This window comes from Anser anser (assembly GCF_964211835.1).
Source record: "Anser anser genome assembly, chromosome: 22".
NCBI lineage: Eukaryota > Metazoa > Chordata > Aves > Anseriformes > Anatidae > Anser > Anser anser.
Window position 1 is genome coordinate 4,639,402 of NC_139743.1, and position 13,738 is coordinate 4,653,139.

A 13,738-nucleotide genomic window follows, 5' to 3' on the forward strand; every position below is an offset into this window, starting at 1 on the left:
CAAGCTGTGTGACGTGGGTCCGAGGGTGTAGGCTGGGGGCTCCGCACTTCACCAAATCCCAAATCAAGGAGCCCAAAGTGGGCATTAGCAGGTACTCCAAGCACATCTGGGGAGATATCGATGTATAGTTCCTTCACAATGGCAGCAAGACTCAAATGAAGACCAAGTTTCATGCCTACAGGTCTGAAAAGGCTCCTGGAGCTCACTTTAGTCTCCAAAATGTTTATACGTGCGTACGTATTCATATACATGTATATAATTGTGTGTGTATATGCATCTGGGTGTCTGCATGCAGCCCATGCATGCACCCACCACAGTTTCACCTGGTACATTATAAACTTTTACATTTTTTGGCAGATCAGGCATTTGCTGAAGAAAGGGAAAATTGCATCTGCATTTATTTCCTGCCGCCGAAATGCCAGGTCCTAGGTTGCCTGCACTTTCTGGAATGGTTTCAACTTCAGCTTGCTGATCGCAGAAAACCTCTTAAAAAACCCTGTGAGGACGGTTAATCAACATGTCTGTGCCCCTAAAATCTTTAACCCCGCGTGGGATGACAGCGTTTCTCAACCTGTGGCCTGGGGACTGTGAGTAGCACGTAAGATATCAAGAGATGAAATTGGAAATGGTTGAGAAGTTTATTTTGTAATAACCCTGTTCCATAACTTAGCAAAGATTTGGAGTACAGCCACTCTTTGGCTTGGTGGCAGTGGAAACCCCGTGGTGGTGGCAGAGCACAAGGTGGTCCTTTGGCTGTAAAAGGTTGAGAAATGCTGATCGAAGACAGGCTCACCCTGTGCCTCCTGTTAGGTCCTATACAGAGGTACCGGGCGAAATGCTGAAGCCTTTGTGATGTGCAATTACCTCGATTATTCCTGCTACCTGGGAATGCGTGAACCTGGGGGAGGGAAAGGACTGGATGGAGGAGGTCAAGCTAGTTTGGGGAGCTTTCCACGGCATGGCACGGCCGTATTCCCCCTGGGGGAACAGGCATCTGAGCTCAAGGCCTCCAAGGGAGGGTTCCTGCAAGCTGCTGCTATCCCGTTTCTCAGCACTTTGTGGAAGAAAGCTGAATCAGCTGCCTGTTGCCACTGTCTCTCGCCCCACCCCGAGAAAGGAAAGCAGATGCTTGAAGTGTGAGCACCTGGGGCAGGGTCTGAGCAGCGCAGGTCCGCGTGGCTCCGGAGAGGTTCCCGGGGCAGGGATGCCTCTGAGATGTCCGATCTGATCCCAGAATGGCAAAGAATAACGTTGTGAGAGCACCTCAGAGCAAGAAGCTCAACTCCCACCGGAGCTAAAGCCTGTCCTGGAGACGGAGTCGTCCTCTGGGATCTGCAGCAGCTTCTGGGGGGGACAGGGCAGAAAACCTTCAGCCACGTGGGGCTGTACAGAGGGTCAGGGGGCAACGTGGCCAGTGCTCTCCTGTTCCCACTCCTACATAAGGGGGCATGTTAGTAAACTCTTATTCTTTCTGTGAAATGATTTGTAAATTGCTGTGCAATCGGCTGGCAGCAGTGTCTCTGCCGGGTCAACAGGAGTGGAGGTAAATGCCTCAAGGGAGTGAAAGCTGTGTTTCGATAACCCTTGCGCAGAGGGTGCCTCATCTCCAGTGCACGTTCTGAATTTTGCTGCTTTCCTAGTCTTGCACAAGTTATTTTTCTTCTAACAGGGCTGAACAATAAGGCGAAGGGCAAATCCCTTAAATCACTGCAGTGATTTCCTTGATCTGACTAACTCAAAGAGACAGGGTTCTTAAGCACTTGTGGGTCGTGCAAACCTGGTCTGTTCAAACAACTGCTTTTCAGGCTTGAACAAAAGCTCTTAAGAAACGCAGGTATCCTGATTAGAGATCTTCTGACTTCCCCAGCCCTCCTCCGTGCTGTTTTGCTACTGCTTCTCACTACATCACGTCGACAAACCTGCCAACATCCTCTGACAAAAGAGCAGACGTATTTGCATGTGTTTGCATAAATTTGCATGCATCTGGGCACAGGCCATCCAAAGCATGTGCTTTCTTACATTGAAGGGATGCTGTAACAAGCCCCAAATCGAGTGAGAACTACATTGGTGATTGTCCAGACAAATGGTCAATAAATTATCTCTTTCTTGATCTCGCTAGCAATGGAACTGTAAAACCGTGACTGGCACTTGGCAACTGAGGCACCCAGGAAGATGTAAAAAGCTTTTTGCCATCTAGAATTGCCTGGGAGGTGACCTGTTGTAGCAAGAAAATAAATACACGAGCTGTTTTCTAGACTGTCTTACGTCTTTATTGTTTCACCTGCCTGCCGTTGGGTGTTTAATGCATCAGGGGCTGTGTGAGCACCACCTGCGGAACATCAGGGCAATATCAGTCCGGGGACGGAGGGAGGGATGTGGCCTCTCCCAGAGCAGCACCCTGTGCCCCTCGGAGGTGATCGATGAGATTTGCAGAGGGAAGATCTCCTGACTGCCGCAGGAAGGATTTAGTGTCTCTGCAGACATCCAGAGACCTGCTCTGAAGCCGCCCACGATCACCAGGCCGTTCCTCTTGTCTTTGGACCGGGTCCACGAGACAGCTGGCGGCTGCTGCCTCCCCCTGCACGTAAAGCACCTTCCCCTTCCCTGCCCAGCCAGCCCCTTCCCGGCCTGCGCATCAAGAAAATCCATTTGGGGGCTCAGAACCGGCCTCCGTGTTAACTCTGTGCTGGGGTGAATTTTGTTGATTTGAGTAGGATCTTCGTATTTCAAATGTTTTGTGGCTGCTTAAGGGGAATGTACCTTGTACAAGTTTCGCAGCAGCACTGGCGGCGTGATACCGCTTTATTTCCCCAGTTTATCTCTTCCTACCTGTGGCTTTGGGTAAGCTGCTAATAACAAAGGCTCGTTATCACTAAACAAACGTGCTCAAGTGGCACCATGGAAAAGTCACCAGTGGTTGGCAAGGAAAACTTTGTGATCAAATACTCTGCGTAACTGGTTAAGGACCTGAGAATAAGAACCTTTTATTTTATTTTTTTTTTCTGTAAGTGCAGCTTACTTCTGGAGTGATTCCTGGCTTTTCTAAGAATGGGGTGATCCTAGCTTTTGTGTGAGTGCATGTTTATGTAGGCTGGCAGAAATTCACCTGGCAGGGACTGATGAAAGGGCAGCGTTTTGGTAGTGCGATGCCAGTTCTGTTAGAGATATGGCATGAGCTATTGTCACTTAATCTTTTTTCTTTTTTTTTTTTTTTGGGGGGGGGGGGAACGGGTAGAGGGGAGGAAAGAGGGGAAAGAATACGTCCCTCATAGCCAGAAAATCCACAATCAGCCTTTGAATAGCCCTCCTCTGTTGTTTTCTTCCTTTCTGTTTGTAGTCAGTCCAGGAATTCTTGTGTCAACAGTGAGCAAGCTTTAACTTGCGCTGCACGTGTCACCTGGGGCTGTTGACACAAAGCCGGGGAACAGCGTCTAAACCGTGCTAGCAGTCCCTGGCATGGGAGGTTGCAAAACAATTGTAGAAGGAGCAGCAGAGAAATGGGAAGTGGCTGCAAGGGACGGGGGACAGAGATACAAGCTGTTGAAGTCCCAGGTGCATGAAGACATTTTGATGGAAATCTCCCTGTCGCATCGGGGCAGCTGGAAATTCGGAGCAGCTGGTCCCATGCGGCACGAGGCCAGTAATTGTTCGGTATCTGTTATCTCTACGAGCACACGGCAGGCTCCCGGCGCAGACCTCAGCCACCTGCTGCCGCAGACGCGTGGCAGCCCAGAGGCGAGCCCGGCTCGATCTTTCTGGAGGCCGCTTCCTCCCGGGGAGGCTGCTTTTTTGCCTGGTTCTGGCCTCATCTAAAGAGCCAGGGGTAAGGACGGGGGTGCCGGGGGGTTGTAGCCCTGCCATTCCCAAGTGGTTGAGCCTAAAGAGCCAGCCACAGGCTCAGTGGCACAGCCAGAGGCTTTGCACTGAGCGGTCCTCCGGGGAGATGCACGGAAACCGCTGCTGGCTGTGCACGTCTCGGCCACCGCCTGCTGATAAACGTGCGACTGCTGATAACGTATTGGGCTCAGATATCCGCCCCGCGTGCAGGTGAGGGAGATGATATCGGGCTGTAGCTCCGCTGACGTCCCTGCTGGTGTTTTTTGGCAGGTTGGGATGCTGCTGGCCTTGTCGTGAACTGTTAACGTAGGCTCTCTCCTCGTTTGATGCTCACTACCCATTTGATGCTCACCCATTTCCACAAGCTGCAGGAGAACCCCTCCTGCTGGTCCCGCTGAGCTCCGGCTACCGCTGCCAGCCCACGGGCAGGATGTGGTCGCACCATTTCCAGCAGCGGCCTCAAATATCTTGCCTCAGCCTTATCCTCTTGGGGCTGTTTGATGTTGGCGATAACGAGCTTTGGTGCGCAGCTAAACCCGTGCCCACCCCACGAGCATCGGGCGGGAGCAGGAGCGAGCTGTGGAGCCGGCTGGGGGGGCACGGGGAACCCCTGCAGGCTCCTGAGACCACATTTAGGGGCTGGAGCATTTCGAGCACTGCTAAAATAACGCTGCCAGTGTCTGCACAGGGGTAATCGCACCTCTAACTGCGGCAAAGATGCAGCTGCTGACTCCTATTTATAAGCTTTCTGTGACCAAACGTGTTTAACGCTTGGGCCAGCTCTGAGATGAGCTGGGTAAAAACAGGGGAGAGGGGAAGTCAAAGCAAAATGCTTTGTGACAAAGTATTTTAAAGCAAACTTTGGAGGGAAAAAAAAATAAAATAAAAGGCTGCTACCTTACACAAGGCAAGGGACCCGGACGCTGGGAAGGTTCAGCTGGGTGCACGTAATCTCTGCATGGCAAAACTGACACCCCCTGCCAGCGACCTGTTTTCCGAGGCAGGGTGGGGGACAAGGTTGGATTAACTGGCATTACCTAAATGTTTTAAAAGTTCCATTAAGAGCTGTTGCTCTGCTCTTAGTTCCTCATAGATTTCACGGGGTGAGGAAGTACTGGTGGTTGGGTTTTTGGTAGAACGGAGGAAACTTCCCTATTTGCCAGGCAAGCTGTGCGTGTCTCGCATCCCCAGCCGCTTGGGCAACGTCAGCTCGGGGGGAGGAAAGCTTTTCAATTCCCTGTGGACGTGTCTGGGGGGGAAGATGAGCATGCAGCTAGCCAAACCGGGTCTTTGCCTTCATAGATGTAGCTGCTTTTTTTTTTTCCGTGTGGATTTAATATGGGAAAATGCTTTTTGCTTTCCAGCCTGGGTGCTCAGCTGAGAAACCAATGGCTTGGCAACCTGCCTCACTGAGTGGTGCTGAAAGGATGTGAGAGGGAGAGGACTGGAAACGTCTGGGGTTATGCAGGAAAACAGGGAACCCTCAGTTGTGATAACTTCCCCATTATACACTTTAAAATAAATCATTTAGCTCCTGTTCAGCTGGCTGTGGTGAAAGAAGACCTGCTATCAGCAAACTCTGCTTTCCTGGGGAAGCCGGTGCTGAGCAGCAGCCGAAGGTGCCTGGTGCTGGATTGTACCCCTGCGTGGACCCACGGGGCTTTTTCCCACACGTGGTCCATGCGCTGAGCTCGGAGCTTGCCTGGAAAACATCGGTTTTCCGGCTCTGCAAGAACCACCCGGGAATTATCGCAGCAGCTATGGGAAATCTCAGAGCTGTGTGTGGCAGCGGGCTGGGTGCCGAGGGACCCGCTGCTGGGCAGGGGCAGGAGGACTTCAATGACTTCAAGTCAAACCCTCACCTTTGTGAGGACAGGGCCGGGATCCTCCGTCATTAGCAGAGGAGAAAAGCACGCGAGTAACAAACGGGCTTCAGCGTGAGTACCAAATGATTTATTTGTACTAAAAGAGCTGGCTTAATGACATGTGTTTGGTAAGGCAGCTTGGGATCTCCTAAAAACAAAACAAGGAAAACAACATTAAAAAAGCTGTGCCTGCCCGTAGAAGACAGGAGGACTAATGTAGTGGCAACATCGTGTAGGAGATGTGTGAGTAGTGACGGATGAATGGGACCGTGCGAGGCAGTGCAACTTTGCAGAGTTCGTGGGCAATTAATCTGGTTCGGGCAGAGCAGAAGCGCGAGGCCCCGCTCCCATTAGCTGTAGCAGACGTCCCAGCTCCTGTCCCGTCGGAAGAAGTCGTCGGCCACGGGCGGGAGGCAGTCCAGGCAGTCCGTGCTGGGGCAGGGGAAGAACTGCGGGCCCTTGGTGTCGGCGTGCTGGGGGCCGCAGGCTGCGCAGCAGCAGGCAGGGGCGGCGTACGGGGACGGGGGGTGGCAGGGCCACTCCTCTGCCGGGTAGCTGTGGGTCGCCGTGTCCAGAGCAGAGGGTGGGCTGTGGGTCAGCGGGGTGAAGGGAGGCAGCTGGGGGGGAGAGCAGCTGTAGGTGAGAGGGCTGGGCAGGTCAGCCGAGCTCGGGGGTCCGGCAGCCTGCAGGTGGAGAGGGGAGAGAAAGGAGAAAAAAAAAAAAAAAAAAAAGAACGGGGCAGTTCAGGATGTGATCTGGGGAACCTGCGGGCACCAGGGGAACGGGCAGGACTTCTGCACTGCTGCCCTGCCCGGGAGGGGCTGGCCACCCCAGGAGCTGGCAGTTCTTTTGACACTGGTGCTAACGGGCGGCTTCCCCGCGAATTAAACAGCTAACAGGAACTGGGCTACTCCTTACAGGACATCTGTAGGATCTGGAGAAGGGACATCCCCTCTTCTGCAGCCTCTTTAGGCTTTAGTGCCCTCCCTGTCCTCTGCTCCCAGGCAGAGGACCACGCCAGCAGCCCGTGTTGCTGTGGCTGCGCCCCACGCCCCTGAAGCAGTTTGCAAATCTTCTGGGACGGGACCCCCCGGCCCCAGCCTCCCCCTGAGCACACCTGCACGCCGTGCTTACCAGGCCCTGGTTGAAGCAGAGCGGGACAGGCTGGAAGGAGTCCGAGATGTAGTGCGAGGGCGTCTGGAGAGCGCCGAGGGCTGGCTCTAAGGTTGCCTCCGTCTGAAGGTAGGAGTCGACCAGCTGCTCCAAGTAGCTCGGGCTTTCCTCGCAGGAGGGGCAGTTGGAAAACTGCCACGATGGACAGCAGTTGGGAGCAGAAGAGATGGGTTCTGCACCGAAAGGCGCTAGGAGGGAAGGTAAAGCAAGCAGTAGCAGGTTATTCGGTGCCTGTTTTCACAGAGATTTCAGGACTCTCACGCGTTCGGTAGCCCTTTGGATTTAGATACGGGTGAGATATGGCCAAAGGTCCCTCAGGTTCAGGCTGCGTTTTCTAGGGGAGCTGACACTAGGAGGAAGATACTCAAAAATATGCAAATAATTGGGAAGTTTAGTCCCGTTGGAAAGCTCCATGTCTTTAAATACTGCCAGAAACCCTCCTGCACCCAGCTGTTTCGGACAGGGATCTGGCTGGAAGCTCCCTCTAGCTCTTGCCCTCTGGCTTCACCCTGAAGGCGAGCACTTCACAGCCCCGGGCAGCGATGTGTGCCACGGGGTTTGACAGGCACCCTGCCCTTCTGCCTCACCCAGCCCCCAGAAGCAGGGTGGCTGCGTCTGCAGGAAGAGCGGGGTAACAGACGAGTGATTTACCCTTTTAGCCTCCACTGAAGCAAACAGAGAGGAGATAAACCCCCGGGCAGGCGGAATGGAGCAAGCTGGCGATAATGCGGCTTTGCACCCAGAGGCCAGAGCACGAGTAGAGCAGAAATGACTTCAGAATGATTACCTTTTCGTGCTGTGCTCAAATGTGGGTAAAAGCAAAGCCCTGAGCACATGGAGGGGCGAGGTCTGGAGGCAGCGGGGCCGCACACGGGTAGAGTCACTCAGTCGGAACCGCGTGCAGGCTCAGGGTGGGAGCGTTTAGTGGGATGGGGGGGGACAAAGTGAGAGGCACCCAAAATACGTAAACAGATGGCAATTTACCAGCCTGGAAGAGCTTTAGCGTGGCTCACGTTTCTGTATTAACATAAGCAAATTGATTCCCAACTATTGATGATTTATTCATTTCCTTGTCCACACAATGTATATATTCACACCTGCCAAACCCTTCAGGTCTCTTTGCTTTGGCTGCAAAACGACTGAAGGCTCTGAAAGCCCAACGGGTTGTTCCCCCAGCCCTTCCCCCTTTGCCTGGATGTTCACCTACAGGAGGAAGGAACTCTTTGTGTTGCTGAGAACCTGACACTCCTCTGGCTCCTGCCAAGGCTGCCAGGAGAGCAAGAAGAGCCAATGCTGCTGGGGCTCAGCACGGTGCTGCACAGCACGCCGGCCCCCCAGGAGAGCAGCGCTGCTCCCTCGGGGATGAGCATCCCTCCTGGAAGGGGCTCTCCCTTCGTGCCGTGGGAAAAATAAACTGCATAAACTGAGAGCATTTGAGCGTGCTGGTGTAGAGGGTGATGTGTACCCTGCCGGCCTCTCGGCATCCTCATCTGCATTTCATGGGCTCCGTTCAGGTGCTGATTGGCTGCACTGCTGGTTATCTGGCACTGCCTGCCTGCACCGAGGGCTGGAAGGTCTCTGGGCTCTGGGAATAGTTGGGAAGGGACATGCGGATGGGTTTTGTACCAACCTGGGTGAGGAGGAGACACAGATTCCGAAAACTGGATGCTGCTGCTGCCCCACGAGACCTGGCCAAAGAGAAGCGAAGAGGAGGGTTTGTAGATGCTGCAACACAGAGGCATTTTTCTGCGTGCGGAGGTAAGTCAGGGTTTCGCTTCAAGCTATGTATGTAAACTTTATTTACCTCGTGGCTGTGGCAGTGCAAACCTCCCTCGTATTGACAGAGCAACATTAGCCCACATAACATGATTTTTCCCCTGAGCCTATGGAGATAACGGTGCTGGAGGAGCCCAGCACCAACCTGGTGCAAAGCAGAAAACCCAAAGAACTTGTAGGGATAAATATCATTCAGAGCGAGCCACTGACAACTGTAGCCATAGTGGTCTCAAAACACAACCACGGGCAACTGCAGGTAGCCCCAGGGCTGGGCTGGCTCACGGTGGTGATGCTGATGCCCATTGGGGATCCAGCTCTGCACCCCCGCGGAAAGGGACAGGCTCATTTTTGGAGGGATATGGGAATCCAAAGGTGACAGGCCGGCATCTGTCCTAGGAGCCTGACCTGCCGGAGGGGAGAGAGCCACCCAAAAGCAACAGGAGGGTCGATGCTTGTTTGGGATCAGAATCTACTCTGCAAACGTCAATCCTTTCCCCCCTTGTTTTAATTCACACAGATTTCCACTTCATTTCCTTTATTCAAAATGCTCTCCGGCTGATGGCTCATTTCCCTGCTAACAGCTTCCTATCCCCAGGTTGCATTCATTAAGCAGTGGCTGTTCTGGGCTCTGACAGCGCCTGCAGGGCTCCCCCTGCTCGCTGTGGCTGCGGACCTGCACCGCGGCAGAACTTTTCGGGTCCAGCTCCCCAACAGGCAGCAGCTGATCCCCCCCTGGACAACGTGGACCTTTTTCAGGCCACAGAGGGAGCCTCCTGCACTGCCCCCTTCTCCCTTATCCCTTTGCGGGCATCAACTTGCAGTGGGAAGCACAAACCAGATCCAGGCAGCCCCGTGGCTGCCGGTGGGGAGGAGGGACCCATTTCCAGAGCCCAGCAGCTCTGTGCTTGGATCACCCGAGCCTCTCCATCCAGCCTACAGGCTGATCAGCTTTCTGTGCAATCAGCAGCCGCCAGGCACAGGAGGTGGGAGATGAAATCTGAAAACCATCCAAAGTGGCGGTGTCACGAACCAGGAAGAAGTAATGATTTACCAACCTTTTTTATGCAAATCCCCAGCGTGGCTGGAGCTGGAGGGCTCTTACAAAGACTGGATGGTTTTGCGTGCATTGTGCGCCCGGGATCCGATCTCCTTCCCCTCCCAGAAGGGGCTCGGAGCTGCCCAGGTGGTGCTGGACAATGCTGGAGACCCGAATTTGGCCAAGCACTGGGATGTGCGCCTCATCCTGCACTAAGGAGCCCTTGTGGAGCAGGACAGAGCCCTGCTTAAGGGCTCTTTGTCCAGGCCTGGTTTTCTTCCTTTTTGCCAGCCAAAATTTGGGACAACTGCTAAGTCCCAATTTTTTGGCCCGTCTCCACCACCTTTTGCTGCTTTAGCAGGGCAGAAATTTGCCCTGGGTGCTCCTCAGAGCTGCGTGGTGAGGGCTGAAGGAGTACCAGGGGCACATCCTCCACCTGGTGCAGCATACCAGCTTGCTTCAGCCCGGCCACGCCACATTTTAAACGGGGCTCATCCAGCAGTGACACCGGATTTGCTGTGAGAAACACAAGTGGGACTGGCTTGGCCAAAAAATAAAAGGTGAAGGGGGAAGAGACAGAGCAGACATCAGAAGTTTTTCACTTACCGTCGCACCGGTGGCCGCCTGTCGTGCCCTCCTCTGCTGCAGTAACTCCTTAACTGTTATCTTTACTCGCACGCCTTGGTACACCTTGGGCTTTCCTGGAAAAATTCATGGAAAAACACTTTACGGGGTGGGAGGCTTTCAGAGCACACGGCACATCCAGCGTATTTTCAGACACGCTCTACGTGAAACCAACTTAGAGCTGACAGCTATCGGTCTCTGGATGTTACTTGTAAGCAGAGTTCCCAGCCCTCTCTCACACCTGCTATTCAAGCTCGTGACAAGCAGACATTTATGAAACAGTTGGTGTTGGATTTTATGTATTAATCATACGTGTTCTATTCTTCAGTATCTCTTTATTTTTTTTTCCCCCCTCCAGGTGTCCTAATACCCAGCTCCATCTGGTGCTACTGTTGAATCCATTTAAATTCCTGTCATATTTGCCGCTCTTAGGACCTGAAAATAGATGTGGGAACCACTTCATCTGGCAGATGAAGAGCAGGAATAAAACAATGCAAATATGTGGGTGGTTATTCAGAGGGCTAAATAAAACACAAATAAAATGACTGCTTTCATGAATCACTTTCTGCAAAGCCGAGATTATCTCTTTGTCTTGCTCGTTCTGTACAACTCCCATTTATTTCAAAAACAAACAAAAAAAAAAGCGTTTAGGATGTCTTCGATCCAGCCAAAACCAACAAAACCAGCAGCCACTATACCTATCACCATGAGGGATTTTTAGTACAGGAAACGGCAAAGAATTTATCTAGTCTGAAAAATCACTTTCACTCGCCGCGCTCATGCCGAAATACTCAAAGCCTCTGGCAGTTCGGTTTCCGTCCTGACTTTCTGCTGGTATTTTCATGCAGCGGCCGACCCTACAAAGAGTGGCGCGGCCGCTTGCGGGTCCCCTGCCCTATTGCTGCTGCCTGCAGCGAGAAGATGGGGTCGGGGGGCTGCGGGGCTGGGGTCCGGGGGGCTGTAGGGCTGGGGGATGAGAGCTGGGGGCTGCAAGGGCTGGGGTCCGTGGGGTTGGGGAGCTGCGGGGTTTGGGAGCTGAAGGGTTGGGGCGTTGGGGGGCTGTGGGGCTGCAGGGCTGGGGTCTGTGGGGCTTTAGGGCTGGGGGCTTCAGGGCTGGGGGGCTGCTCCGCACCTCCCCGCTGCTGCCTGTCCCCGGGGAGATGCTGACGGGTCCCCAGGGGACTTTGCCCTCCTGAGCTTGCTGAGAACCCCCTTTTAGCGGACCCTACGGCCGGGGAAGGGTGGGGGGCGCCCAGCCCCTCCTTCAGCCTGCCCCAAACCCCCCGGGGGGCGGCGGGGGCCGGGGGCTCGGCGCTGCTCAGCCCCGCCGAGGGGCCGGGGTCTGGCGGCGGAGCCCCCCCTGCTGGGGGCCGGGGCCGGGACAGGATGGGGACGGGGGTCGGGGGGGTGGGGGCGAGACCGCGACCCCCCGGCCTCCCCCCCCCTCTGCCCGTGCCCTCCGCGGAGCCTTCGCTGCCTCCTTCCTCCTCCTCCTCCTCCTCCTCCTCCTCCTCTTCTCCTCCTCCCCTCCCCGCCCTCGCCGCTTCCTCCCCGCCCGGGCGCCGAGCTTCGGCCTCGCAGGCGAAATGACCCCGCGGAGCCGCCGAAACGCCCCAAAAAAAAGGGGCCACCGGGGGGTCCCCCCGGCTCTTACCGGACATGGCGAGCGGCGGCGGAGGGGCCCCCTCACGGGCGACCCCCGGCGGCGGCGGCCCCGGCCCCGGCCCCGGCCCCGCAGCGGGGCCAGGGGGCTGCGGGCGGCGGGCTCGGGGTTTGGGGGCGAAGGGCCCCGCTGGCCCCGCGGCGGTGGCAGGTGGTGGCCGGGCAAATATTATGGTTTTATACCCCCGGGTAAAAGTTTGAGTTTTTCTCTCCTAATGCCAAGTATTTAAAACCTCTAGAAACCAATGATTTGACAATCAATGATTGCGCGATACTTTCAATTTGAATATTCAAAGGCTCCACAAAATGGGCTATCTTTTTGTGAAACCGAGCACATCCCCATCTAGCAGAGGGGCTGGGGGAACAGGATTCGGTGGGGCCACCCTCCCCACCCCTTGCTTTTCTGACATTTTCAGGGTTTTAGCCATCTTTCCCCAAACGAAGCAGACGCCTCGAAGCCTGCTCAGTGTTTTCCCCTCAGCCGCCCAGGCTGGGCTCCAGCCCTCTCATATTTCACTTGCTACCTGCAGAGAGGACTCTGCAAGGGACGGCGTGGCTTTTTGCACAATTTGGCACTTTTTAAGGGCAAATACGAAGGTTTTCAGACCAAAATGGCACGGGGTGGGCGTGGCGCAGCAAAGAGGCCGCCCTGGGCACCAGGGTGGTGGAAGGCACCCGAACCCCACTGCTTCCCACAGGGCCCCTTCCCCTCTGCCAGATGCTGGCCTTGTCTTGGTGTTTATATGCATTTTTTCCCCCAATTCGGGCTCTTTGCTGGTGCTGCACAAAGTGGCCTCTCTGTCGCATGCTTCAGCTCAGGCCTGCCCCGTGTGCTGCAAGCAGTGGGGCTGCAGGCCGCCGAGACAACCGGCATTTTGGACAACCCCTCATCACCACATGGTACCCGTGTAGCTGGGGGCTTGGTCTTTCAGGTCACACTTAAACTTTTCCCTGGGCACCGCAGTCTCTGCCGTGCCTCGGGAATCGCCGGCCGATGGCAGAAAGCAGGCCAGGCTGTTAATAATCTACCAGCTGCTCAGCTTGGCTATTGTTGCAGCTGAATCTTTTCTTTCTCTTGAAGTTGGACAAATACACTCGATTTCGGGGAGGAATGGGCATGGCGGCGATCCTTTCCCTCGTGTGGCGGGGCCAGCATTGCTCTGCCCCGGAGGGGAGCCCTCTCCCTGTCCTGTGCTGCAGCATGGGGGGGCTTAGGGGGTGTCTCAATGCAGGCCTGCCTTCACCAAGGGGTTAGGGTCCCTCAGCCCCTGCCATGCTGGGGATGCTTCCCCCTGGAGCGCTGGTGGCGGGGGCTGAGCCCCAGGAGGCCACCAGCAGCCAGTGTGGCCAGGAGCCCCCTGAAGGGACGGCGTTTGGGGTTTTCCAGCATGGACTGGGGTTGGGAGTGTTTCCAGAGCCCCTGCTTCAGTGAGGAGCCGAGTGCCAGAGTGGGTCCGACGCCTCCAGCGCCTCTGCCCTGGCTGCTGGCTCCATCCCTGGGCCGGGCTTTGCTGGCCCCCTCGGGGCAAACAGAAAGGTGCAGCCCGCGGGGTGGGTGGGTGAGGGCTTGGGGCACGCAGAGCCGCGGGGGTTTGCTTTTCTGGACGGGTCTGAACAGGGCTGGGGAATCAGGAAGCGGCAGCAGGGAGCGGAGCCAAGGCAGGGCTGGAGCTGGGTGCTCCCGGCCGGCTGCGGCCGCACGCCGGGGGCTGCGGGGGGCTCGGCCCAGGGGGGGTGCTGGGGTGCAGCGGTGGGGCTGGGCTGT

At 55.5% G+C, this 13,738-nt stretch overlaps 2 protein-coding genes and 1 long non-coding RNA gene across 8 annotated transcripts in view; 2 read left to right on the forward strand and 1 right to left on the reverse strand.

Annotated features, from left to right (window-relative positions):
• POU2AF1 (POU class 2 homeobox associating factor 1) overlaps positions 1-2,252 on the forward strand; it is a 37,897-nt gene extending 35,645 nt beyond the window's left edge. For all 4 annotated transcript variants that reach the window (XM_083808582.1, XM_083808583.1, XM_083808581.1 and 1 more), the window contains one exon: positions 358-2,252. In XM_083808582.1, coding sequence (XP_083664708.1) covers positions 358-429 — 72 coding nt within the window. In that variant the 3' untranslated portion in view covers positions 430-2,252. The remainder of the gene's footprint in view (positions 1-357) is intronic.
• A 3,523-nt stretch (positions 2,253-5,775) lies between these two features.
• POU2AF3 (POU class 2 homeobox associating factor 3) lies at positions 5,776-12,114 on the reverse strand. 3 transcript variants are annotated; one of them, XM_083808616.1, is made up of 5 exons: positions 11,966-12,114; positions 10,294-10,388; positions 8,506-8,563; positions 6,837-7,063; positions 5,776-6,385 (listed from the first exon to the last, which is right to left on the reverse strand). In XM_083808616.1, the coding sequence occupies exons 1-5, from the start codon at positions 11,970-11,972 to the stop codon at positions 6,053-6,055; spliced, it is 720 nt and encodes a 239-aa protein (XP_083664742.1). In that variant the 5' UTR covers positions 11,973-12,114; the 3' UTR covers positions 5,776-6,052. The 3 variants fall into 3 exon arrangements, with proteins under 3 accessions (XP_083664742.1, XP_083664741.1, XP_083664743.1); XM_083808615.1 differs by lacking the exon at positions 11,966-12,114 and adding an exon at positions 11,074-11,107; XM_083808617.1 differs by lacking the exons at positions 8,506-8,563; positions 10,294-10,388; positions 11,966-12,114 and adding an exon at positions 7,663-8,070.
• LOC310885360 lies at positions 8,421-10,869 on the forward strand. Its single transcript, XR_014574740.1, has 2 exons — positions 8,421-8,633; positions 10,670-10,869. It is a non-coding gene; the product is annotated as an uncharacterized lncRNA (long non-coding RNA).
• Positions 12,115-13,738: the final 1,624 nt, after the last annotated feature.